General features: G+C 40.0%; 1 protein-coding gene across 7 annotated transcripts in view; it reads right to left on the bottom strand.

The window, feature by feature from the left end:
• Positions 1 to 27761, bottom strand: part of mid2 (midline 2) — a 181357-nt gene that overhangs the window by 33208 nt on the left and 120388 nt on the right. For all 7 annotated transcript variants that reach the window (XM_080900241.1, XM_080900242.1, XM_080900244.1 and 4 more), the window contains 4 exons: positions 11405 to 11512; positions 3949 to 4097; positions 2733 to 2860; positions 1249 to 1392 (listed from right to left, as the gene is read on the bottom strand). In XM_080900241.1, the coding sequence (XP_080756367.1) occupies positions 1249 to 1392; positions 2733 to 2860; positions 3949 to 4097; positions 11405 to 11512 (529 nt within the window). The remainder of the gene's footprint in view (positions 1 to 1248; positions 1393 to 2732; positions 2861 to 3948; positions 4098 to 11404; positions 11513 to 27761) is intronic.

The following is a 27761-nucleotide window of genomic DNA, read 5'->3' as shown; positions in this document are numbered from 1 at the left end:
CTGAAATAAAAAATATGGTACTCATACAGGGATTGGGGTACTGAGGATTAATGGGGAAGGTTAAAACTGTGAAGCTATGATCTTCAGTTTTTGTGTCTGCTGAGTTTTCACACTGCTTAAAAAATATGTGATTCTCTCTCAGGCATCCCCTTGTGTTACAGTATGCACTGTATGGCCTATTTTATAATGAGTACTCTTGATAACTCAGCTCCATCTCTCTAAAAATACAAGTATGGAAAACAAAAAAGACAAAAAAAAAAATCCAGGTTATCCAACACAGCTGGTATAAAATATTGAACATATCAAAATAAGACTAAGTAATGCTGAAATGATTGCAGTGCTTTGTTTCTTGAACCCGAAGAGAGGTCAGTGAAAATGGTTTGCTTAGTGCTTCTGTGTAGATAGATGTACATTTTATATATATTTTATGATAAAAACTAGACGATTCTTATAATACCACAACAGCAGCAGGGTCACACAATTCCAGGCTACAAACACGGGCTGTAATTGAGGATGCAACTAAATGGAGAAGAAATTAGAGCTGGTGGCTAGGCAACAGCAAAAGGAAGGAAGTGCAACAGAATGAACAGCCTGAGCAGAAGCAGTCCGTGAAAGTATCGTGCAGTCAGTGGTCCATAGAACTGCAGTCGAAGAGAAGTTGTCAAAGTCAAGTGAAGTGCATCATGCACAGTGCATGAAAAGAAACGCATAAACAATGGGAGGGCTATGTGACAGCCAGTGGCACCAGATTCATTTCAGATGTGGGGGACTAGTAAAAAGTCAGCCAATAAAATTGATTTAAAACTATTGCAGCATGTCAGCTGTCCCCTCTCATCCGAAAAATGGTTGGGGGAGAAAGTAACTGTGGATGGTTCTACGTGAGAGAATGCAAAAATCCATGGGACTCCTAAAGTTTTGCTCAGTTTCAGTTAGCATCCATTCATCCATAATCTCCACTTAATTCAGGGTGGTTGGAAGGCAGGGTAGACCCCGGACATGTCACTAATCTGTCACAGGGCTAACACAGACAACCAATTTAGGATCATCAAATAACCTAACCCCACTTCGTTCTGTGGGAGGAAGCTGGAATATCCAGGGGGAGCCCACAGAGACGTGAGGAGAACACTGAAACCTGGAACATGGTGGATTTGAACCTAGGACCTTGTTACTGTGAGACAGCATCATGTCCAATGAGTTTGCTCTGCCTTGTTCTTTACTCTTCCCCTCTATTGAGTGTGTGTTACTCACTGATGAAGTTTGTTTGGCCTGTGTAGATCGTGTACTGCAGCTCATAGGAGGTGACGCTGAACTCGTCCTCAGACGTCCAGTGAACAGTGATGGTGTCGTGGGAGGCGGTGCACAGCTCGTCTCTTATAGATGGAGGGTTGGGAGCTACGTGTGGAGGAAACAAGAACACGATCAAATAAAATAAATGTTAGAAAGCGTCATCAAGTCATTTTGTCTTAATTCTCAGAAATATAATACGTCTCAACAGCTGCATAAACTTTTTACTACTTGAATTTGACACTAAGTGGACACGAGGTAATTGTCTTTCTAAAGGGGAGTTTTGTGTGTTCATAACGTCTTTCAGACATTCGTTTTCATTTATCTGAGGGCATATGAATGTGTTGGCTTTGTGTCAGAATGAAAACCCCGGTCACTTTTGTAAAGATCGTGATCACACCCTTTCTTGGTCTGACCTATTAATATTTAGGCAGCCCATTCAACGTGGAGAAGTCTGAATACCATGGAGCCATATAGCACACAAACGAACACAACTTCTGAACAGGTGTGAGCCTGTGTTTGGGTGTTGACATCCAAAAACAGATGGCATATGAGATCAGGGTTCACAAAGATCAAAGTACAAGATAACAATGTATGAGGAAATAGAGCAGAGTTAGAAAAGCTTCCTTTGTGCTTTTTTGTCCAACACAATCTTAGATAATTTATACTTTGTAACTGTCATAGAAAGCATGAGCATTTGTTGAGTTAATCTGCTGCTCCTTAAGGCCAGATGACTTTTCTGTCTGAAAGGAAGACAGCTGAGGTGCCACGAAAAGCAATAAAGTCAACAGAGGTTAAGGTTTTGAAAGAACCATAAAATAACATTACTCTCTTCCCTCAGGAAAAGATAGGTTTGTGTATTTTGGTTTCAGTTGCCGTCCAAATGTGAAAATCAAAGTCTGATAACTCGCATTTGTGAGTTACAGAATGTCAAACAGGACAAACGTGTGTTTTTATCCTGTCTTCCTCCCCTCACCCCTAACCAGTCACGCCAGATTGCTGCCCCTACCTGAGCGTGGCTCTGCAGGAGGTTTCTTCCTGTTAAAAGGGAGTTTTTCCTTCCTAATTTCACCAAAGCACTTGCTTATAGGGGGGGGGGGGGGGGGGGGGGGGGGGGGGGGGTCATGTGATTGTTTGGGTTTTTGCTGTTTTCTTTGTATTGTATTTCTTTGTAGGGTCTTTACCTTACAATGTAAAGTACCTTGAGGTGACTGCTGTTTTGATTTGGAACTATATAAATAAAATTGAATTGAATAAGTCAGCAAAGTTGTGTTTTCCATGTCTGAAAAGGGCTTATGTGACAAGGCTGGATAGTTTTCTTAACTTATAGAGAACAGTTTTGTTCTTTGAAACAGTGAATCAAAAAAACAAAAACAAAAACAAAACCAAGACAGCAGCAGGACGACTGTTAACATATCTACTGCAGATTTGACAGGATGTGAATTTACCTGTTAGGTAATCTAGTCCTTCCAGAATCTTCTTCTCTCGGGAGAAGTCAAGAGCAAAGTTGTCAAACGCCTCGTTCAAGTTGACATCTGGGATGAGCACCTGCGAGGAGGCCGTGGCCATTGCAACCCTTTTGAGTTGTCAGGACACGGGGGCGAGCAAAGTAAATGGTAGAGAAGGAGGGATGAGAGGTCCGATGAGGTGACGAGGAAAAGAGGGATGGAGCAGGAAAAGATGGGAGGTGATGAAGAGATGGAAAAATAAGAGCAGAGAAGTGAGGTGAGATGGCAAGAGGAGAGAGGTGGTAGACATTATTAGTGACACGGAAAAGGGCAAGAGAGGGGAAAAAATTTAAAAGAATACAAACATGAAATTCATAGTCTCAGAATAAATGTCTACATCCAATCCAACTCAGAATGTCTGCCTTGGTGTTGTCAAAACACACTCAAAGCAGACATGCACTGACAGACTTACTCTACAGTCTCTACAGCTTTGTGGAAACCTGTGCCTACTTCTGCTTTGAGCATCAGTGAGCTGTCTGTGGCAGGAGCCAGCCAGAACCACAGTGCTGGCAGGGTTACACAGCAGTGCAGAGTGGAGGACAGATCAGCACTAGTCCTTAAGACTTCAGTTCCTCAGTAAAGAGAAACCAGTCAGTCAATAAAGCGCACGGCCAGGTGGTTGAAAGAAAAGTGGAGCCGAGGCCAAATAAAAGATAGTGTGCTAGCCGTGGCTTTTGCAAAGGTCTTTGTGAAAGAGACAGAGCAAAATATCTACAGGAGGAGGACGACGAAGGAATGAGGGTATTACAGAAGTGCGAGGGTTGAAAGGAAAACTGCAGAGCTGGCCCTTAAATGATAGATGATTTTCAACAGAGGCCTGACATTGATCGCAAGAGCCAAAGACTTTTGATAAAATGCTGATTTCACCAGCAGCCCCTTCAAGTGGATTTCACAGAGGTAAAAATCGAAAACTCATTGTAGGGCAGAGGTTTGGATTTAAAGAGTCAAAGACTTATTGCCAAATACTCTGACAACTATCATGCAGCCTGCTACAAGATGACACAACTCCACACGGAAAAAGCGAGACAAAAACCCCAGTCAGGATGACTTGTCAAAAGCCTCCCACTTGTCTGGACTATTAATAGCTATAATGAAGTGAAATTAGCATATTGTTGCAACAGGCAGGTGGTATAAGTCGGTGCGCCGCTCCACCTACCTTTCGGCGACATTTCTGGCAGTCTGAAGGAAGCGGGCGTGGTCGTTCTCCTTCAAGCTCTGCTCAGCCTGTGTGATCAGGGCACTGGAGCGCTCCAAACACTGGCGACAATTTGCAATCTGCTGAGCCAACTTGCGCAGTTTCATCACCTGGAACAAACAAAGCACACGTTGCCACGTTACGACACACGCGGTTCGTTTTCATTTGCACACTGTGAGCCTTGAAGGAATACATCGCCCTTCTCGATAACTCGACTTTTAAATTTTTCATTTAGCTAAGAGAACGCAGACGACATTGCCAGCACCTGGTCTAGTAAAACATTCGACATTCTTTTACTATGCGGGAATCTTGACACGTACTCTATGTCTCTAATCCCCATCTCCAAAACTTAGACAAAAGTAGTTCACTGGTGTTATTGATCTTCTATGTTCATCTTCTGGGACTGAAAATAACTTTCTATTTGCTCAGGACAACTTGTGTGCCTTCCACTGCAAAAATTCAGGAAAAAAGGATCTCAAAACTCTCTCTATATCCAAAAAAAAAAAAGAAAAAAAGAGAAAAAAGAGCCCTCCTCTGCACTCCAATAATTTCAGTTTGGTGGATTTTTTTAATTAATTTTGACAGTAACTAAAAAAAGCCAATTGTGCTTTGCTTCCCACATCGGCACACATTATTGACACAAAGACAGCACTCTCTCAGATGATTTTTGCTCGGTGAACTTTCCATATTGCAGAGTTAACTGAAGTTTTATAACCAAAGAAAAACAGACGCAGATATTCAAACACATACGACCGAGCGTGATCAAATGTTATATCCACAGAAGAATCTGAACGTGCAGAAGCAATTAGCAGATGACATTAGAGTTTATGATTAAGGATGTTTATCTACTCACAAAAAACAATAAAACTATGGAGTCCACACAGAAACGCAGTCATAGACACAGTTATCTGAGACATGCACCAACAGGAAAAAGGAGAAAAAGAAGCAGAGGGCCTGAGTTTAAGTGAGCCCATTGGATCTATGCTCACATTGACCTTAATATCATGTTGCACAATCAAAGGGCAGATAGTTCTAGGTCACTGGATGAGGGGCACCAGTCCGTGCATACATACCCATGTTTAAAAACTGTGAAACGAGGCCTGACAGGAAATGGATGAGACACTACTGGCTGTAAAAGTCACAGTTCTTTCCCTCCTACCTTACCAAACAAAAGAGACATCGAGCTCGTCTTTTAAGCACCTTGTAAGCGCATCTACTGTGCATTCACGTGGTGCGCATGATTCAAATGTAGCAGCGCAGACAAACAGGAAACTGCTGATTTTGGACCGCATAATAATTTGCTTCATTTTCATCACAAAGCATCATGCTGTGCGAATCAAGTCAGGTCACGTTGTCGGGTCAGGATTCAGACACAAGCACGGTTTGTAAAGTCCTTTTCACTGTAATTTGTTAGCGTGTGTGCTTTAATGTCATTTCCCACCGAGCAAAAGGAAAACCACGATGAGCAAATTTGAAATGAAAGTAATCTGTTTATCTTTATTGCTGCTCATATCCTGATCCTGGAAATGAACTTAGTTTGATGTAAAAAACCAAAACAAACCGAAACAAAGGGTCTTTGTGAGCGCTGAGACTGCCAGCAAGAGGCAACTGTAGAATTCAATACCGGCTTTAGCGTGGAGTGTTGTTAAATGATTAAATAAATCATCTGTGAATCTAAAGGCAAAGAATGAAGTTAAGTCTCTTAATGCACTGAACGCATCATAATTTCAGGCTAAGGCTAATTTGAATCTCTAACACTATCCATCCATCCATCCATCCATTCGCTTCCGCTTATCCTTTTCAGGGTCGCGGGGGGCGCTGGAGCCTATCCCAGCTGTCATGGGGCGAAAGGCGGGGTACACCCTGGACAGGTCGCCAGTCTGTCGCAGGGCTAACATATAGGGACAGACAACCATTCACACTCACTCCTAGTGACAATTTGGATTAATCAATTAACCTATCCCCACAAGCTGCATGTCTTTGGACGGTGGGAGGAAGCCGGAGTACCCGGAGAGAACCCACGCAAACACGGGGAGAACATGCAAACTCCACACAGAAAGACCCCGGCCTGATGGTGGAATTGAACTCAGGACCTTCTTGCTGTGCGGCAACAGTGCTAACCACCGTGCCACCGTGCTGCTCTCTAACACTAAACAAAACTAAAGTTCACATGGCTAAAAGGTCACCATCAAAAGTTTTCATGGAATCTAAAGTCCACTTTCCTTCTCGCTGCTGGAAAAGCTGCTGCTGCTGCTTTAGAAGTCTCGTTAAGCTGGAGTCTTAATGGAGTTTTCAACTGACATCTCAGCTGCACTTGCACTAAGTCCGCCATAATCTCTTGTCACTAAAAATGACATTTGAGCAGGTTGTTGACTGCAAAGAGAGGAGAAGCGAGAGGAGGTTTAAAGGATGAATTGTTATTTGGCAACATAGGCCGCAAACAACAATTTTAGAGATGATTACTTCTCTCCTGCAAAATAATGGACAATATGGCACGGTCTGAGTGTGTGTTCGTGTGTGTGTCTCTTACTTTGTGCGAAGCCTACAGTTCGTGATTTAAAGCTGAAATTGAACCTTCTAATATAATTTTAATACTTATGAGGTGATGCTACAATATTTAAAGTTGGTTTTTTTTTTATCATTTTACTGAGTCAAAACTTTTTCAGAGGCTGAATTTTCTTAAAGTGCAATCATAGATATGAAAACAAAGCAATGTGTTATTAATGGCTTGTAAAAATAATATGTTTTCTCTCACTCCAGTTGATTGAAAAACATATTTTTGTAGCCAACATTTAGCAGTGGCATAATGGTTAAATTACTAAATAGTCTTCTGTAGGTATTTTTGCAGCTACAGCTATAATCCCCTGGTGGCCATTAAAACAAATTCATCAGTCTTTCATACTGTTTATCATTGAAAGTAGATGAAACCAGGATATGACTGCATACAAAAAGACAGAATCTCAACAACAGATAAATCCAGCTGATGCTGTGGGAATATATGTCATCTGTAAGTCATGGTAGCATGAAGCGCTATTTTACAAGTAATGACCAGCCATCAGTCACTAGATTTTGGATGTGGATCCTTAAAGTTTTACAGCCTTGATTTGCTTTTAAAGAAATAGAATAAACAAAACCACAGCACTGAAAACAGGCCAAAGCCAAAGGCTTTGTAAGGTCGACCATCCATCCTGACCTGGCTCTGAGAGACAAATGTTATATTTGCACATTCACAAGAGGCACTTGTCACATAAACACAGAGACAGGTTGTTTAAGTGGTGCCAACAACAGTAATGCTGTTGTTTTTATGATGAGTCCCTACCAGGCATAAGCTTTTAAAATGAAGTTCAAATGACCCATGAGATCGTTAAAAAAAAATTGTGTTAAAAAAAAGCTAGTATGTAACACTAAAAGAGTTTTGCATTGTTAATCCTTGGAGTTTGAACAGTTTTCAAGAAAAGATAACGGAAAAGCGGCAGAATAGATGCTTGGAAGACAGGAAGTCATATGACAAAAACACACAAACAGAAACCCGGCCGTGGGAATAGTCTGGTTTTTTTGTTGTTTTTTATTATGTGCGTGTGTGTGAGCTGGGAGAGATTAAGTATGACTGCTGAGTCTCCTCTGCAAGATACAGACCTCATTATGAAGAAGTAAGAGAGAGAATGGGAGCACCTTGCTCACCATGATCAAGCCTGTATAATCCGGTTATTCTGTTGCAGAGTCACCTCTGAACACTTTCCTTTATGAGACTGTCCTCAACAGGAAGCCATCTCAGTACTTTGCTCATAAAATGTATAATATGAGCCGTGTTTTTGTAGCAATGTCGCTGTGTAAAATATCAATATTCATCTTATCCTTTGCTCTCTTCTACACATTTGAATTAGTCAAGGCGCATTTGATTCATCTTCCTTGACTTTTCAAAGTGATGCATACGGGCTTCCTACATTTGACCGCTGTACCTTCAGCTGGAGAGCCTTTTACAGGCACAGACTCTCAGGAGAACAAACCTTGCTCTTTGTCTGCATTCATTGTCGACACAGTCCTCTGTCTCACACACACACAAACCTATTTTAGTCTTTGTGTTAACTGTTGGGAAATTTCTCTATGAAGCTCCTCTGCCACCTTGGATCCTTCACAAGCACTTAAAATTTCACCTCTGGAAGGGTTATTCATGGTCAGAGACGGGACAACCACCCATATACACATGGGCATGAGTACACACACACACATTCACACACACGCACACACAGAGCCAAATGTGTATCTGTCTGTGCAGTTAGTTGTGGACTTTCTAAAACAGCAGCAGGAGGTTCAGAACAGTCTTTCCTGCCATTTTAAATTCTTTCCTCACGCATTCATGTTGACTGCCTAAATATGAGGAGAGACTGTTATTGCTCTCTTTTTTTTTTATCCTCCGTGCTTTTCATTTCTCGTAAAGCCTGCATGTGGTGTATATTTGGGTAAACAAGCAGACAACCACACAAATATATTCTGTCCACGGCATCGTTGCTTTCATATTCATTCGCTTCTGCAAAGTGATGGTGGGTCGGGCTTATTGCCTTACTTTAGATGGCAAGGCGACACAAGTTTTTGAAATATGAACTGCTGAAAACTGAATGAAACGATGTAATATGAATTCACCGAAGTCATCATCTCTCTCTTCTAAGTGCCAGTAATCACTGTTTTTGTTTATGCACGCTGAATAAAAATGCGTCTAATCTTGGACTGATTCAGTTAATGACACACGCAGAAGATCGTCCATCTATAACTCGTTTTGGTTGTACGGTACACTTAAGCTGGGCATACACTGTGCGATTTTTTTCAGTCGTGTTATTCAGCTTCTGCTCAAACTGTACGATTGACTTGCAGGGGTTAGAAGTTCGTAGGTCACGATGCAGGGTCTCACACTATACGGCCCGATGCTCTGATGCGACCCGAGTGCTCAAACTATGCGTCCATAAAAATGAAGGTAAATGGTAAATGGTAAATGGCCTGTATTTATATAGCGCTTTACTAGTCCCTAAGGACCCCAAAGCGCTTTACATATCCAGTCACCCACCCATTCACACACACATTCACACACTGGTGATGGCAAGCTACATTGTAGCCACAGCCACCCTGGGGCGCACTGACAGAGGCGAGGCTGCCGGACACTGGCGCCACCGGGCCCTCTGACCACCACCAGTAGGCAACGGGTGAAGTGTCTTGCCCAAGGACACAACGACCGAGACTGTCCAAGCCGGGGCTCGAACCGGCAACCTTCCGATTACAAGGCGAACTCCCAACTCTTGAGCCACGATCGCCCGTTTTTACGGTTGTTGCTCGCTCTCCCTCTCTGTCTTTCACTCACACAGACACACCACCGCCATCAACTTTGCTAAATTGCTAATGAAAAACACTGATCAGGCAGCTGTGATTGAGCAGCAGTGTAAATCCAACTATTTTTACGGTTGTTGTGGTTGTGATGATTTTGTGAGGCCACATGGAAAAGGCTCGGATGAGCTATCCAAAGCTCATCCGAGCTTTCCAAAATTCTACAAGTGCCTCCATCGCTTGCGTCCAGATCACATGCTGTACTGCCGTACTACTCCGTCTTTTTCACTGACGTTTATGTGTTTGCACGTGCGCAGTGTGAGAAGCTGCGGTGACACCCTCACGACGGTCGTGACTACCAAGCGATTGATGATCGGGAGCTGGTCGTGAGGTGTTAATCGCTTCTCGTTACCCCACGTATACTACACGATGCACGACGCACGATGAAGGCCAAAATCGGGCCGATCACCAAAACGGTTGCACGACTGAAAAATCGGCTCAAAATGGGCCAAAAATCGCACAGTGTAAGCCCAGCTTTAGAGATACGCTTATACACCGCCTGGGGTTCCTTAACAACTCCCAGCAACATCATTTACAACAAAAGATCTTGTTTAGTTTTTTTTTTATTAGGAAAATATACATTCTGCCTGCCTCAGCAGACATTCAGTTAATTAACTATAGATCTTATCTCAGGAGTTTAAACAATATTCAGCTTTACACTCAACAGTAACTAAAAATACAACATCTGGATGATAATCTTGCTCTGACTGATTAAATCTATTGGGACCTGTTGTGGTCATTTACATTTCTTTTCAATTCTTGGACTCTGCAACTGTGGCTATGCATGATTCACAGTTCAAAATAATCCATATTTATCTTAAGTTATCTTATACTAGGCCTTGGTGCAGCCCCTCAGTTCCTCGAGTGTCTCCCTTTAATGTCACAAGCCCTTTAAACTCTTGTGATTTCTTGTGACTGTGTGCAGTGAACTTGCAGTCTCGTTAACTCTGAAGTGAAGAGTCAGGGTTAGCTTATTAAATACATTTTGGAAAGCCAGAAATCTGTTGCTGTCTACATATACTGAAATTCATATTAACTACTTACACTCGTAGTCCAGTCAGAACCTCATAGATGTAAAACATATATTGAAAATTTACTCTAAATAAGTGAATATTGTAGTTCTTTCAGGACAGCAGTTTAACTGCAAAATGGGATAGATGCTCAGGAATCTTGTTATTATATATAACCAGATTACAGTCACTTGGCAACCAGTTGAGTCAAGTTCCCTATCGTAAAGAGACACATTCCAGGATGAGTTACGCTCATTGGCACAGACTGACTCAGACTGATTACAATATCATGGCAACCTCTCTGAATTTCTAAATTAGACAGCGATTATTTGCAAACCTTGACCAATCTGAGAGTAACTGCAGTCAGTCTAAGTTGGGCCGTGAGTGTTTGGAGGCAGGTTGCCTTTCTTGAGGTGACCTGGGCAATTGCTTTGTGATGAAACGTGGTCGCCAAGAGATTGAAGGTATTGCACGCTCATCCGCTGGTAACTTCAACTACTTGCATTCAGGAAAAAAAATTCCAATAGTTGATTATGTTAATTTGGCTACGCCTAGAAATTCTGTCCATAAAAATTATGAACAGAATCGGTGACAAAGGGCAGCCGCGGCGTAGCCCATCACCCACCAGGATCGAGTCCGACTTATTGCCGGCTGTACGGACCAAGCTCTTGCAACGGTCGTATAAGGACTGAATGGCCTGTAGCATGTTCATCTGGATTTAGCATTTTCAGTGGGAGAAATGTTTTGTCACTCATCCAAGTGACTTCCTTCCTTCATGATTTCTTCAGATAAGTGAAGAAGTCATTTGGATGAGTGACTTTTTATTTATTTTTTATTAACTTACAGGGAACCATAGTAGGTTCCCTGTAAGTTAATAAAAAGCCAATATTGTTGTCTGTTAGCTTTGTTTTTTTGTGTCTTAAAGGTTAAAAAAAAATCAGTCAGTGCCACATTTGTGATTGTACCTGAATTTGAATATTTCAGACTGCACTTAAAAGACGCTTAAAAAAATTTAGTTGAATATAATACTTTACCTTGGATTCTTTGATCTTCACGGCGATGACCTGTTTTCTCTGGCGAATGATCTCCACCAGCTCATCACACTCCTCTACCAGCTTAGCTTCATGCATGGCTGTGTTCACCTGAAGAGAAGCAAACATTAAACTTAAGAAACCCTCACAGCCTCACTTTAAAGTCAAACTGTATATTCACTGACTTGCTCAGGTTCAATGTATCTTATATTTTGCTTTTGGTGTCTGATATCAAAAATGTGTCTGCACATTTTTTTTTCTTCCTCGTTCACATGCTCTCGTTGGGAACTTTGTAAGACTTTCGGAGTGGCAGGAAGGATCATTTGCATCATCGCATACAGAGCACGTCCTATAGTTTTCCATTTCATTAAGAATTCTGCACACCAGGAAAAGTGCCTTAAGCAACGTGCACCTGGATTAAAAATAACTTGTGAAGAACAAAACAAGGAAAAGTGATTTCCAACTCATCAGCTGTCACTGGGAAGATCATAAATCAATATATTAGGTACACGAATCCAAGGTTAAACAAAACAATTCATAAATACACATAAATATGGCAAACTAATTGGTCAGCCAATTAGGGGGCATTGCAGGTAGTGAGAAACCGACATTTTAATGTACACTGTAGATGGAATTTATTATTCATTCGCCAAAAATGTTCTTGTCCTTGCTGGAGCCCATCTCTCCTAATAAAAAGGGTTACTGTGCAGTTGGATTTGAAACACTGTTTTATACTTGTATGCAGCATGAATTTATTACAAAAATGGTGCATTAAATGATTAGAGTTACACTATTTAAAAAAACATGTTTATTTAACTCAGAAAAAGCCAAGGTGGATTATTTGAAAACTCAAAGGCACCCAGAAAAGGTCTGTGGAGACAATAATTAAATCACTCATAGAAAATGCTCACACCAAGCCAATTTAATAGATTCTGTGATTGTTTCAGGACCAAAGTCACCAAGGCAACTCTTCATCAGTTCACCATTTCACGCCAGCACTAAATGAACATCCATCTTCAAATTTGTGTGTGTGGGTGGGTGAGGGTTTTTTTTGGAGACACTAAGGGTGTTTGCTGAATTTCAACAATGAACCACTATTAAGCAGTTTGCTCATTATGAAATATGCATACAATTACTGCAAAAGCTTTAGAACCACTTAGGGCAGGGTTTTAGATCATAAAAAAAGATACTCCAACTTCACTGTTGAACCAAAAAAGAGAAGAGAAAATCTAAATGGCAATTTGTCAAGTGAGTGGGTTGTGATTTCTGATTCATGAGCAAACAAAGGTACAAAAAAAGAGACAGAAATGACATCTATACTTCCAACCTTAACTGTGTCAGGGTTTCTGGGTCGTTGACCCAGTATTTTCAGTTCACGTTCACTGTTTATCTACTGCCTGTTCCACTTCCTGTTTTATTGTGTTAGCCTTGGTCTGTGTGCATTATGTTCAGTCCTCTTCCCATTTATCATTAGTTCATTATGTTCAGCTGTTCACTCACCTGTCTCCAATCGTTGTCATTGTTAGTCATGTATTTAAGCCCTCTCTTCCCTTCAGCCCTTGTCGTGTCATTGATGTTATGTTGTCGTTTCCGCCTGCGTTCAGTCAGCTAGCCATTCAGTCTTTCAGTCAGTCAGTCAGTCCTTCATTCATTCATTCAGTCAGTCAGTCAGTCAGTCGTCCAGCCAGCCAGCCAGCCCTTTCCTACTCCTGTTCTGTTTGTTCACTCCATCGACAATAAACACCAACCTTCACCTACCTACCTGTGAGTCCAGCATTTGGGTCCTCCTTCTCTCATCCACGACACTAATCCTGACAGACTGGTTTTAGGTCTGGGCGTACCTTACTTGCTTCATCTGCTCTAATAGTCATATTTTTTTTTAAATAATTTTTATGTTTCATACAGTAACATAAAGATGCACAAAGCTCATATCTGTTATCTAAGATCATGTTGTAACAGAGATGTAATTGGCTGTATTTACACCTGTGCAGAGGTTTACTGTAAGTGCAACCTCTATATCTCGATGAGTGATTTTGTCTGTAGGAGTCACTTCAAACCATTACAGAAATTACAAATATACTCCAGAATAAAAAGAAATAAAACTAACCCAGCAGGGTGACAGTGGGAATTTTTCACCCAAACTGGAAACTTCAGAGTTATTGAGAAAATTCAGACAAGAGGCTAGAAATTTCACTTCAAATAAGACGTTTTCAGAGGCCAGAAACATTTACAGAGAACAGTGTTCCTTGAGCTGCTTCGCTAGCTGCTGTAGCGTTTGTTGTCACAAAAAGCTACAGGTGAGTGTTTCCTGCAGGGAAGGGACTGTGGCAAGAGCACTTTTGTTCTTGGCTGGCAACCATAACACAGTAGTACACAAGGAGATGCACTGCGAGGAGACCTCTTTTACTGTGGCACACGCAATCTTACAGAGGTGCAATGATGACATTTAAATTAAAGATCACAGCAGTGATAACAAAATACAGCAGAGCAGAATTTACAAAGATAAATGCTCATGTGGGATAGAGTAGATTTAAATGAGTAGATTTTTTTTTTACATACAAACAAAAAAAATCACCTTGATTAAGAAGTGTTTTCTTAATGTTATTAAAAATATACAGAATGACGTAGATGCACATTATGATCTCTTACTTATCCACCGATCGACTGATATGATCAAAGGAATTCATTGGACTGTGTGTTTCTAAACTGTTCAATAACAGAAAATAATCCATATATATATATTTAGAGATGTCAACAGTACCAACGCATACAGTACCTTTTCACACCAAATTGTGAGAAAGCAACATTACTAGGTAATTTTTTTTAGTTCTGTAGATAGTATAGACAGGTGTGCCGTGGAAGATTATCTGGTTCAATCTGATTAGTGATCGGCGTGAGTAACGGGCAGAACAATTACATTCTCTTCCACTAGAGGGCAGTGCAACTACCTGCTCTAATTAAAAGGGTTGCCAATGCCAACTGCCAGTAAGACAGAAGAAATTACATTTGGTGGTGCGCCATGTGACTTTTCTAATATGAAATATGTGTCTTGGTTCAGGGTTGGGAAGCACTGACTACCCAGTCTTTATGAAGAACTTCGAGAGGTCAGTAAAGGTTCTGATTCAATAACAATTAAATATTAAAGAGTTTCCCTCAATGTTAACCTGGCTGGTACACATGTTAACCTTAACATGAGTAGGGGGACAGCCAGTTAGACGTAACTGTTTATCTACTATCACTCACCCCAATTAGCTATTTCTCAAATTATTATTAAGACTATAAAAACATTATTACTATTGATGAAGATTAAGATGATTAATTTATTGATAGAAGTAGCTGCTCAAAAGTTTCCTCAAATACACTCAACAAAAATATAAACGCAACACCTTTGTTACTGCTCCCATTCCCCATGGGATGGACGTAGAGACCTAAAATTCATTCCAGATACACAATATAACCATCCCTCCCAAACAGTGGTCACAAATCAGTCCAAATGTGTGGTAGTGGGCACATCTGCTATATTGAGATAATCCATCCCACCTCACAGGTGTGCCACATCAGGATGCTGATCTGACATCATGAGTAGTGCACAGGTGTACCTCAGACTGCCCACAACAAAAGGCCACCCTGGAATGCGCAGTTTTTTGCGCTATTGGGGGTCTGGGGACCCAGAACCGGTCAGTATCTGGTGTGACCACCATTTGCCTCATGCAGTGCAACACATCGTCGCATGGAGTCTATCAGATTGTCAATTGTGGCCTGTGGAATGTTGGTCCACTCCACTTCAATGGCTGTGCGAGGTTGTTGGATATTCGTGGGAACTGGTACACGCTGTCGTATACGCCGGTCAAGCACATCCCGAACATGCTCAATGGGTGACATGTCCGGTGAGTATGCTGGCCATGCAAGAACTGGGACATTCTCAGCTGCCATCTGCCCTGAACAATGTGAACCATGATTCATTCGTGAAGCGCACACCTCTCCAACGTGCCAGACGCCATCGAATGTGAGCATTTGCCCACACAAGTCTGTTACGGCGACGAGCTGGAGTCAGGTCAGGACCCCGATGAGGACGACGGGCATGCAGTTGAGCGTCCCTGAGACGGTTTCTGACAGTTTGTGCAGAAATTGTTTGGTTGTGCAAACCAATTGTTCCAGCAGCTGTCTGGGTGGCTGGTCTCAGACGATCTTGGAGGTGAACCTGCTGGATGTGGAGGTCCTGGGCTGGTGTGGTTACACGAGGTCTGCGGTTGTGAGGCCGGTTGGATGTGCTGCCATATTCTCTGAAACGCCTGTGGAGACGGCTTATGGTTGAGAAATGAACATTCAATGCACGGGCGACAGATCTGGTTGACATTCCTGCTGTCAGCATGCCAATTGCACGCTCCCTCATTGCTTGTGGCATCTGTGGCATTTTGCTGTGAGACAAAACTGCGCATTCCAGGGTGGCCTTTTGTTGTGGGCAATCTGAGGTACACCTGTGCACTACTCATGATGTCAGATCAGCATCCTGATGTGGCACACCTGTGAGGTGGGATGGATTATCTCAATATAGCAGATGTGCCCACTACCACACATTTGGACTGATTTGTGACCACTGTTTGGGAGGGATGGTTATATTGTGTATCTGGAATGAATTTTAGGTCTCTACGTCCATCCCATGGGGAATGGGAGCAGTAACAAAGGTGTTGCGTTTATATTTTTGTTGAGTGTATTTTAAGGGCACATTGCACACAATGCTGAGATGTGCCAAGTTTTTGGCTAAGGTCTCTTTTCGAATTCCCTTTTCATTGCAAAAGTACTCATTATATCTGTCAAACTATGCCCTATTTGTCATTTCTAGTAAGTTTTGTACTAAAAATGTCAAATCTGTTATGTGTAGACGCAGAATTGGTTTATCCCTTGAGTTGGGTGCACACAGAGAAGATTTTTCCTGCACAACTATTGCTCAAAACCACATAAATCTTTTTTTTACAAAAAATCTGGCTTCTTGCAAGAAAACTATAAAGAAATGCAAGGTGGTTTAAGACTTGCACAGTACTGGATCCTCTTAAGGATGGCTTTGAGCCAAAGTAGGCCCTCACATGGTGAGAAAATCACAGGGGCACACAAACACAAACAACACAGTTCTGCAAAAAGCCATTTTATGACTGCAGCTTCGTAATTAAGCAGGATGAATGCAGCTATCCTGGGTCACTGTGAATTACGACTGGGCTACTTAGCAGCGTAGTTATGGAAAATTGTTCCCTCCTCGTTCCCCCTTCTCTCCGTCTCTCTCTCTCTCTCTCTCTTTTAACCTCACTCAAATTAGGCATTATTAGACTCCTCTGCAGGTATACTAAAAAGCACTGTGCCAACTTCAAGTTAAGGTCTGTTATTGGAAGAATAACCACATATAGCAAGTGTTAAGAAACCTTTCACCTGCTCCTGCTCTTAAAATATTTATGAAAACTAGTCAGGGTGCTAAAATTCAATAAAAATATCTCACTTTCAAATTTCTTAAAAACGTTTGGTTGATGATAATTATGTTTAACACATGTTCTAATTTGCTCTATTTAATCTGTCTTTGGGAAATTATTAAACTCTCCAACATCGGATAAATAAAAGTATTTGAATACAATATATTAGGCAAACTAAATGGAATTATGATTTATAAGGATTATTACTTTAGTCAATAGTAATATAATAATAATGTTAATATAGAATATCCTCCTCATTAATGCAGCTATGACTTAACCACATCCTTTTCAGCGCTTTCTACTAATTATTAAAAGTATATCTGACAAGCATGTTTGTATATGCTATTATAATGACATTATTTTAGCAAAAGCAAATGCAGATATCAGCTGAGTAATGTTACAGTTGGGTACAGCTGGCAGCACATATTTCTCTCTAATAAGCTACCACAGTTCTCATCAAGTTGACATCCTATAGCCTGTACTGAACCACAGCAAATAAACACCATATCTGCATAGCTGATCTACTGCTGGTAATCTTCCTCAGATAAATCAAGACATCCAGCACAGAATTGTGCTGAGAAATGGAGAGTAAGACGGAAGAAAATAAATGCAGTTCCAACAGTATGGGATGTTGAAATCCACTGTCCCACATTATTACAAAATGTTCTGGATTGTGGCTCACTTGTCCCCTTTCCTCACATATCACCGATCGATGTAATAGGCACAAGTCCCAATGAGAGGTTCATTTATTTATTTATCATTTTAGATGTAGCTGATTCAAAGTAATTCTTGAAGCAAGTATTGCTACTCAGCAACCATCTGGTAGTTATATCGAATTAACAAGACTTACCTCCAAAAAAGAAAAGATAAGCGATACTTTAATGGGACATAATGCATGTATAAAATCACCAGGGAAATCTAATTAAAGTTAGCGTAAGTTTGTCGACTTTATTTCTACTACACACGCAAAAGGTTTTAATATGTTACAACTTCATTCAAAGCTCAGGTTATCCCGACAGAACAAAGTCAATGCTCATTCACTATATGGATAGAGTAAAACAACAAAAACAGGAAGTATGCTCATCTACATCTCTACTGTGGACTGGTAGCACTTTCTGTTACAGCTTGGCCACATCGTTATAATAGTGGGGTATGAGTGTGAAAGCAAATATAATGTGGAAATAATTACAACGTTATTACAAAGTAACATCCAAATAATAACCAAGTAATATCTTGTATGAACAATGGATCTAGCAGAGAGGTACTAACTTTAAATTTGTATAATTGGTTAATAACAAGACCAAATGGGGCTAATAATGACAATATAAACATATGCCTGTAAAGCAGGACCAATTAGTAGTCATACAGTAATATATAGGTAACCATATGATGACCAGCTGGAACTAAAATGGTAACATTAGTTCATTATGATTTTTATATAATAACTTAAAAGTTTCAGTGATATCAATAATAGGGGAACACTGCTTTATCATATTAGGATACTATTGCCATAATGCTGGAATTAATCCAACCTTACGGCGCCAGTATTCTTCTTTGTTTGAAGGTTATCATGTAAACATATTTAATTCTGAGGTGTATTGCCTGGAAACATAGGGCAGTTTCTATGCAATAACCAGGACTCAAGCAGGCTGAATGAAAGATGTCTGGTCATTTAGGTAATAAGGGATAGGTAATAATAACTAAGAATCATTTTTCAAACGTCAAAGGCAACAATTAAGTGATGACTTCAAGATTATTAATAGTGCGGGTTTATGGAAGGTGCAAACCACTGGTTACACTCAAAAACAAAAAGACTTTGCCTGATAAAAACAAAAACAAAGATATTTGTTTAGCAACTATCTATGAACACTTTTGAAATGTGAAGTCGAAACACATATCCAACTCTCCTTTTCTAAAAACTGGTAGTAAGTAGAGAGACAGTATTTTAGGAGTTGTCAATCATCAGGAGGTGAGCTAAACTCAAAACGAGTCTTTGCTTGTTAAATTCCCCCGATTCTGAGATTCGGCATTGCAATTTCTCACTGTGCTGTCATTTTAAGAAAATCCATTGACTGCAGACAAATGAGATGAATTGTGTGTGTGAGTTTTAATGATGCTGCAGTGCTCAATCTTGAAAATACTATTTGCTTTTGTCACAGAAAATCTCACAGCTGAATCACCATAATAACATCACAAACACAGCAGAGAATGCAGCTAAATTAGCCGCCCACCTTGACATTACAAAATCCCAACTTGTTTTCTTAAACTGCAAATCTTTACAAATGCATACTGTGTTAACAAGCACTGCTCACGCCCACACCGATGTATTTTAAATTCTAGTTAACAAGCAAAGGTTTCACCGCATATCAATTGTGGCAGGAGTGGTAAATGATGTACAAAATGTCTAACAGATCTTGTAGATTTCAGATTGACATACATCAAGAAAAGAAATAGTCTTTTATCCAAGAAAACTGTCGAAACAGATATATACAAATCCTGTTGTGCTGTACATTAGTCTTAAGCCACCCCTCATTCCTTTATATTTTTCTAGGAAAATGCGTGCATTGATTTACTGAAACATGTTCAAACATACATATCATATAAGAAAAAACAATTAGCGCAAGCTAGAAAGTCAATACTTTGTTCGTCAACACAGCCTGAAATCTCTTAGGTAAACTTTCTTATAATTTCTTTAAACAGTCTTCAGGAATAGTTATCCAGGCTTCCTGAAGTGCATTCCAATGCTGAAAAATGAAACTGAATTCATCACTCCATAGGACCTTATGTTACTGATTTCAAATCCAGGTCTTGTGTAATTTGGAATTCCTTATCCTTTGTTCCCCATTTTCCTTCCTTATGAAAGGCTTCTTGACAGCCACCCCTTCTTCTGAGACCATTTCACTCTCACTTGGTGTTGGCTCTATCTGGTAGAGTATCACTTCCTGTTCCCGTTACAACACACAGACCTTCGCACCCTTGGAAAACCCATAGCTAGCCAGGCCCCTGTGGCTGGTGCACTTGAAGGTAGCTTTAGTTCTTCCCCTAGCAGACTGTTCCGAGCACCCGGGAACACAGGGTGGCTGGCTTAAATTGCTGTCTGTCTGAATGGTGTCCAAAATGCTTTGCTTTATAGATAATTGGGAACCTTTTTGGGGAAAACCTGTTCTTGTTAGGAGAGACTGCATCTATCCTAATTTGGATGGAGCAGCTCTCACTTCTACAAATCTGGCCAAATTTAATAAACCCCCCCAAAATCTGACTATCCAGAGTTTGGATCAGGAAGCGGAGTTGCAGACTTACACGCCTCTCTGTAGCTTCTCTCCTCCTGCTATCTCCCCAAAACCCCATCCCCTTAGAGACTGTGTCAAAACAAAAAAACAAACCAAAAATCAGCAAAAAATTATTTAAACACAAAAAAATCACACAGAAAGAACAATACTGTATCCACGACTGCACCAAAGAGTAAAACAGTGAAATGTGGATTATAAACATTGGGTCTCTCTTTTCTAGTCCCCTGTTAGTACATGAATTAATCTCCCACTACAGCTTGTTAATCAACCAAAGACCAAGACAGAGTTTTAATTCATTTGAAAAAAATGATGCTTAGCTTTGTCCACCCTAGCTTGAAAAACTCAAGAAAAGTTTCATTTGTTGTTATCTATCGTCCACCTGTCTGTTTTTTGTCTGAATTCTGAGACTTTTTATGTGATTTAGTTCTCAGCTCAGATAAAATAATTATTGTGGGAGATTTTATCCATGTAGATACTAAAAATGACAGCCTCAGCACGGCATTCAATCTATAATTGGACTAATTAAAATGACATCACACTAGCTTAGAACATCCTCATTTAGCCTTGAAATCCAGTTTATCGCTCTATAAAAAAGCCCTCCGTAAAGCTAGAAAATCTTACTATTGACCACTCATTGAAGGAAGTAAGAACCCTAAATTTCTCTTCAGCACTAAAGCCAGGCTGACAAAAAGTCAGAGCTCTGTTAAGCCAAGCATTCCTTTAAAGTTAACGAGTAATGACTTCGTGAATTTTGTCACAAATAAAATTGTAACCATTAGAGATCATCATCATCATCATCATCGTAAAAGAGGAATCTGCAGAGGAATGTGATACTTGAAGAGTTTCAGTCAGGTTTCAGAGCTCATCGCAACACAGGAACAGCTTTAGTGAAGGTTACAAATGATCTGGCCTCTGACAGTGGACTCATCTCTGTGCTTGTCCTGCTAGACCTCAGTGCAGCGTTTGATACTGTTGACCATAATATTCTATTAGAGCGATTAGAACATGCTGTAGGTATTACAGGTACTGCGCTGCAGTGGTTTGAATCATATCTATCTAATATATTTACATTTGTTCATGTAAATGGGGAGTTGTCTTTACACACTAAGGTTAAATATGGAGTTCCACAGGGTTCTGTGCTAGGACCAATTCTGTTTACATTATACATGCTTCCCTTAGGCAGTATCATCAGAAGAAATAGCATACATTTTCACTGCTATGCAGATGACTACCAACTTTATCTATCATGACGCCAGATGACACCCACAAATAATTAGTTAAACGTGGATGACCTCAAATTTTCTGCTTCTAAATTCAGATAAAACTTAGGTTCTTGTACTTGGCACTAAAAATCTCAGAAATGCAGTGACACTGTGTAGGACCGCTTTCTTCTATTTGCGCAATATCTCCAAAATCAGACACATCCTGTCTCAGAGCGATGCTGAAAAACTAGTTCATGCATTTATTACTTCTAGGCTGGACTACTGTAATTCCTTATTATCAGGATGTTCTAAAACTCCCCGAAAATCCTTCAGTTGACCCAAAATGCTGCAGCAAGATTACTGACAGGGACTTGAAAGAGGAAGCACATTTCTCATATTGGCTTCTCTTCATTGTTAAATCCAGAATCAAATTTAAAATCCTCCTCACATACAAGGTCTTGAATAATAATAATTGACTACTTTGAGGAAAAGTATAAAGACACGATTGATTGCTCAAAACTTTTGACTGTAATAATTACAGAACAGTGACAGCCAGAGCAATATATGACTTCCAACATTGGCTGCTGTAGCCAAAATGGCACCTATCTTGTAAAGACGGCTAGGCAAAGTTCAAAGCAGTGGTTAACCTTTTGCTGACACCAGAACAGTTACATTTTGAATACGCTCTATGCTCAATCCAGTCGTTTCCTCGCTCATATTTCTCTTCATTTTTTCTGCCTCTGTTTGATTCCGCCTGCTTCTTACTGTCCCCAGTTTGCCTTAAGTGTGACATGAAGTCCTTAAACAGATGCAAGGATTTAGCGTGACAGCTTTAGCTCTGATGCTGTGCACAAATTCTGGGATAGCACCCAAAGATTTATGACATCCAGCTGGCACCTGGCTCTAAAAATGGTTTATGTATGTAATAGAGTAAAAGAAAATGCAACCGTGAGATCAAAGTAATGGATGTTGTGTCAAAGAAAGGTGATAATTGGAAACGCCTCACCAAAGTGTTTATTTACTAAGCAGATTGACTGCATTTATTTCTGTTTTTCAGGGTAACAACTTCTAACCTCTTGTCTTCTTTTACTTTTCAACAGAACAAAGTAACACAAACATCAATCACTACTAATTAAATTATCATGCCTATTATCAAAGGACACCCGTCATTATCTCTGCTAATCATATCTCAACACGCATTTGATGGATTACCATGAAAATTTATATGGACATCCATCCTTCCCAGACAGTGTGCCTTCATTTTCTTTGGTGGTCCTTCTTCTATTTGATGCAAATAGCTCTATAATTATTAGATAGACTCACTTCTTTTTTTTTTTAAATTATATCTTTATTTGGATTGGACAAGAAAAAACCATCTGCATAGCAGTATATGAATAACATGGGAACAAAGTCCTTCCAAGTCCAGGAGAGCAAATGATAAACAAAGTGATCAGCGGGTGCATATTAACCTCCACTAGCTATTACTAGGAGAGTTGCTCGCATGCTCTCCCGAAGGAGATATATAGAACACATTACATGGAACTATAAACACAAACTGGGGGGGGGGGGGGGGGGGGGGGGGGGTGCCCATGCTGCAATCATGGTGAACAAATAAGTAAATAAACAAGCAATAGTAATAGAGGTAAATGTAAAAAAAACAAAAAACAACCAAGTAATAGTGAGATCAAGTGAAGTCAGCCCTCGTGGGGGTAATGAATTGGATACAATTGTTCCAAATTTGGTAGAATTTGGCTTTTTGATTTCTTAACAGATATGTAAGTTTTTCCATCCTAAATATCTCTAAAATGATCCCAAACCAGTCATCTAGGGTAGGCTGGGCTGGGCTTAACCATCTTCTAGTAATTGTTTTTTTACTTGCCACCAAGAGTAATTGTATGAGGTGCCGTAAGGGACATTATTACTGAAACGCTCTTACACACACTACTGAAACGCTCTCACACACACTACTGAAATTTTAGCTCTCACACACACTACTGAAATTTTAGCTCTCACACACACTACTGAAACGCTCTCACACACACTACTGAAACGCTCTCACACACACTACTGAAATTTTAGCTCTCACACACACTACTGAAACGCTCTCACACACACTACTGAAACGCTCTCACACACACAACTGAAACGCTCTCACACACACAACTGAAACGCTCTCACACACACTACTGAAATTTTAGCTCTCACACACACAACTGAAACGCTCTCACACACACTACTGAAACGCTCTCACACACACTACTGAAACGCTCTCACACACACTACTGAAATTTTAGCTCTCACACACGCTACTGAAACGCTCTCACACACACTACTGAAAAACCAAGGCATTTCAGTTGAACAGGAAGGCATTTCAGTTAAACAGGAAGGCGTTTCAGTTGAACAGGAAGGCATTTCAGTTAAACAGGAAGGTGTTTCAGTTGAACAGGAAGGCGTTTCAGTTGAACAGGAAGGCATTTCAGTTAAACAGGAAGTTAATTCTTGACAAGGAAACTGAAGGAAAAAGTGTTAGATTTCAAACAAACCACTACACAGATGTCTACTCAGCAACCTGTTAGTTAGGGGTGGGTTTTTATAATCGATTTATTGATTAAAATCGATTCTGGCTTGGATAACGTGAAATCGATTCATTAAAATCCTGAATCGATTTTTTAATATAAATTTATTTTACCCGAAATGCCAGAATCTCTGGTGAAACCTCACAAAATTTCAACAACCACCAAACAGCTAAGACAGTAAATGAGAGCAGGTACACGGCTTCTGCACAAAGACGTAAACACACAGCGCGGACCCGCGGATCAGAATCAGTGAGATGTCGCCTGTCTCACCCGACAGCACGGACACGGTCGGGGGCTGAAAGCCGACAGCTCGCTGACTCTGATCTGTCGGCAGGTCCGCGCTTTGTTTTCATGCCGTTTTTGCGCCGATTCTAAAGCTGTTAGTTTTATCTCTCTCCAAACAATATTGACTGAACCAGCAGCAAAAGAAGATCCAAACTGCGCTTCACATAAACATCGTCATGAATTCCCTCACTGTTTTGCTTCCACCACGATGAAATTGCACGTCATGCACAGCCCTCTCTTTCTCTCTCTCTGTACTTCAAGAACAGTTTCCCGTCTAAAAATCTGTTTTCTGTATTATTCGCTTGCTTGTTATGCACAAGTCTACTGTTGTTTACAGCGCAGTCGCCCGCTGTTTTTTTTTTTTTCATTTTACATACTTCCGAAAAGAAAACCTAATTTCTGCCGTTCAATACTGAATAAATTTAAACTTTTTAAAATTATGCAAAATGCAAAACGTTAGCCGTGTCTCTAATAAAACCGCTGTAACGTCAGAGGTAACGTTCATATGTTGATTAATGGTTTTCTTTTGTTTTTGATGTAGGCCTACTGCAGAATATTTTTTATAAAATCCCAGGCCAGGAAAACCACCTTCATGTTTTTATGTGTTTTATCTTCAGCTACTTTGACACAAAGGCATCTGCTGTGATGCTCACACCTTTGATAAAGTCTTGCGTGTGTCAGCTTTCTTTTTTTAAATACAAAAATATGTAAATGTACTGATCTGAATTATAATATTTCTGACTGTCAAAATTCCCCATAATCAAATCGAATTGAATCGAATCGTGGAACAAATCGATTCTGGACCTTAGTGAGACAGCTGCATTACTTAACAATATATTAGCCTCAGCATAAGTCAAAATTTAGAATAGCGGGAGACGTGCATTATCCTGGTTATTTTTTTGGCATATGTGCTTTTTGTCTTTTTTAGCAAAGAAAAATATCTTAAAATCATCAATAAAACCAGGGAGAGAAGGCTTAGCGTTCCTCCATTTAGCACAATGGATATGATATTTACTCAAAAGTATGATGATGTTAATAATGTCTGAGACATCCAATGCTAGATGATCCATATAAAAACAATTATGATGTAATTCAAACAGTGGCACATCATTAATATTTAGGGAAATCCAATTTTTTAAGTTGCACCAAATACATTGTGTGATAGGGCATAGGAAAAAAAAAAGATGTTCTAGGGTTTCATTTTCATCAGTACAAAAAGAACACTGATCCACCTCAAAGCCAAATCTCTTTTTTTAGAAATTCTGCCACAGTATTAGTTTTGTTTAAAGTGTGTTTCTTTAACTTTAGGTAGAATAGGCTATTTCATAAATTTTTAGTATGCTTTATCCAGTGTATATGAAATAACTAAATTAGAACCATGCCATGTAACCATTCTGTTGTAACTATGAAATATTTTGTCTTTGAAGAAACTACTAACACATTTCTTATTGCATTTTTATCAAACAGCTGACATTGCCCTAGCAATAAATTTGGGACCACTGATGAGAAATTATTGTATATCATAAAAATTTTAATCAAATGAAGCAGAGGCAGTGGGACCAGTTCACAAAATTTGTTATATTCTCTTTGAGAACAGTTTAGACAATATTTTTCTGAAAAGTCTGTGTAACTTAGAATGACACCGTTATCATCCAACAAATCTGTTATGAATATAATATTTTTGTTCAAACCAGTCACTCTTGAAAATTGATTTTTGATTAAGTGTTATTACCCTATTATTCCATAAGGTTGAATTATGGGGAGAAGTTGTGGGTAAATCTCATTTTCCCAAAAATGCAACGTCTGTTTTGGAAAGTTTGATATCTTTATGGGGATTTTATTTGCCGCAAAATCACATTTCAAAATAAAGTCTAATCCTGTATACTATTTTATTAAACAAGAATCATGGGTTGTGGAGCTAAGTAGAGTCTGGCTGTGACAGACAAGATTTTAACCATTTAATTCTAAGGGTGCCAACCATAAATTCCAATTCTGGAGTTTTGATACCACCTTTATTGTATCCCTTCACAAGCTGAGATCTTTCTATGTAATGGGTTTTATTCCTCCACAAAAATTCGAACACATTTCTATTTATGGTTTTCATGGTATTTATCGTTTTTTTATTTTTATATCGTTTACGTGGCGCAAAAAAGGTTGGGGACTGCTGTACTAGCAGGTTGCTGAGTAGAAATCCTTGTAGTGTTTTGAAATATACCACTTTTTCCATCAGTTTCCTTGTCAGGAAACAACTTCCTGTTCAGCAGAAATGCCTCTGGTTTCAGTGGTGTGTGTGAGAGCGTTTCAGTAGTGTGTGTGAGAGCGTTTCAGTAGTGTGTGTGAGAGCGTTTCAGTAGTGTGTGTGAGAGCATTTCAGTTGTGTGTGTGAGAGCTAAAATTTCAGTAGTGTGTGTGAGAGCGTTTCAGTTGTGTGTGTGAGAGCGTTTCAGTAGTGTGTGTGAGAGCGTTTCAGTTGTGTGTGTGAGAGCATTTCAGTTGTGTGTGTGAGAGCTAAAATTTCAGTAGTGTGTGTGAGAGCTAAAATTTCAGTTGTGTGTGTGAGAGCGTTTCAGTAGTGTGTGTGAGAGCGTTTCAGTAGTGTGTGTGAGAGCTAAAATTTCAGTAGTGTGTGTGAGAGCGTTTCAGTAGTGTGTGTGAGAGCGTTTCAGTAGTGTGTGTGAGAGCGTTTCAGTTGTGTGTGTGAGAGCTAAAATTTCAGTAGTGTGTGTGAGAGCGTTTCAGTTGTGTGTGTGAGAGCGTTTCAGTAATAATGTCCCTTACGGCACCTCATATAATTGCGCCAACTTAATCTCACTCCTACGTTCCAGAAAGGGGACCAAACCCATTTATAAAACCTTAAAATCTAAAGGTATTTGAACGTTAAAGACTGCACTTAAAGAGACCTGAACACCTATCCAAAAGTTTTTTAACTCGGGACAGTCCCAAAAGACATGAAAATGGTTAGCAACAGTCGAGCCGCATTGTCTCCAGCATTGCATATAAGCCCCTTTGTATTTCTCCTGATATGGAGTCTTGAAGTACCTAATAATATTCTTCCAGCCATGTTCCTTCCAGCTCATAGAACTGGACGTGGACCACTGGCAGTACCAAACATTTTCCCACTCCCCTACAGAAATAGCAATCCCTGATTCCCTTTCCCATTTATCCTTAGTGTATAAAGTATTATCCTTGCTGTCACTAGAGAGAGCTTTGTATAGTTTAGAAATAGAGCTGTAAGTATCTATGAAAGTCGTATTTTGTCAGGTTGTGATTGTCCTGTAAGGCCTCAAATCTGAGCACAATATTTCTATGAGTAAGAGAGAGGAATGTCATAAGGCCATAGGATATCCATGCTTTAAAGTTAGAGTTGTGTCTGTTTGGAATAAAATCCGAGTCGAAAGCAACCCACCTGTCTTTACACACAATATCACCCACCCAGGATGGATGAATGCTGAATGATATACATCGACTTTGAATGCACAGTATGGGCATCTGTTAAAAGCACAAACATACTGTAGAGCTTGCAATAAAGAAGAAATGTTGTTTATCTA

This window comes from Rhamphochromis sp. 'chilingali' (assembly GCF_963969265.1).
Source record: "Rhamphochromis sp. 'chilingali' genome assembly, chromosome: 13".
In the NCBI taxonomy this organism is placed as follows: Eukaryota; Metazoa; Chordata; class Actinopteri; order Cichliformes; family Cichlidae; genus Rhamphochromis; species Rhamphochromis sp. 'chilingali'.
Note: the sequence above shows the minus strand (reverse complement) of the source record. Positions and strands in the feature narration are given on the sequence as shown.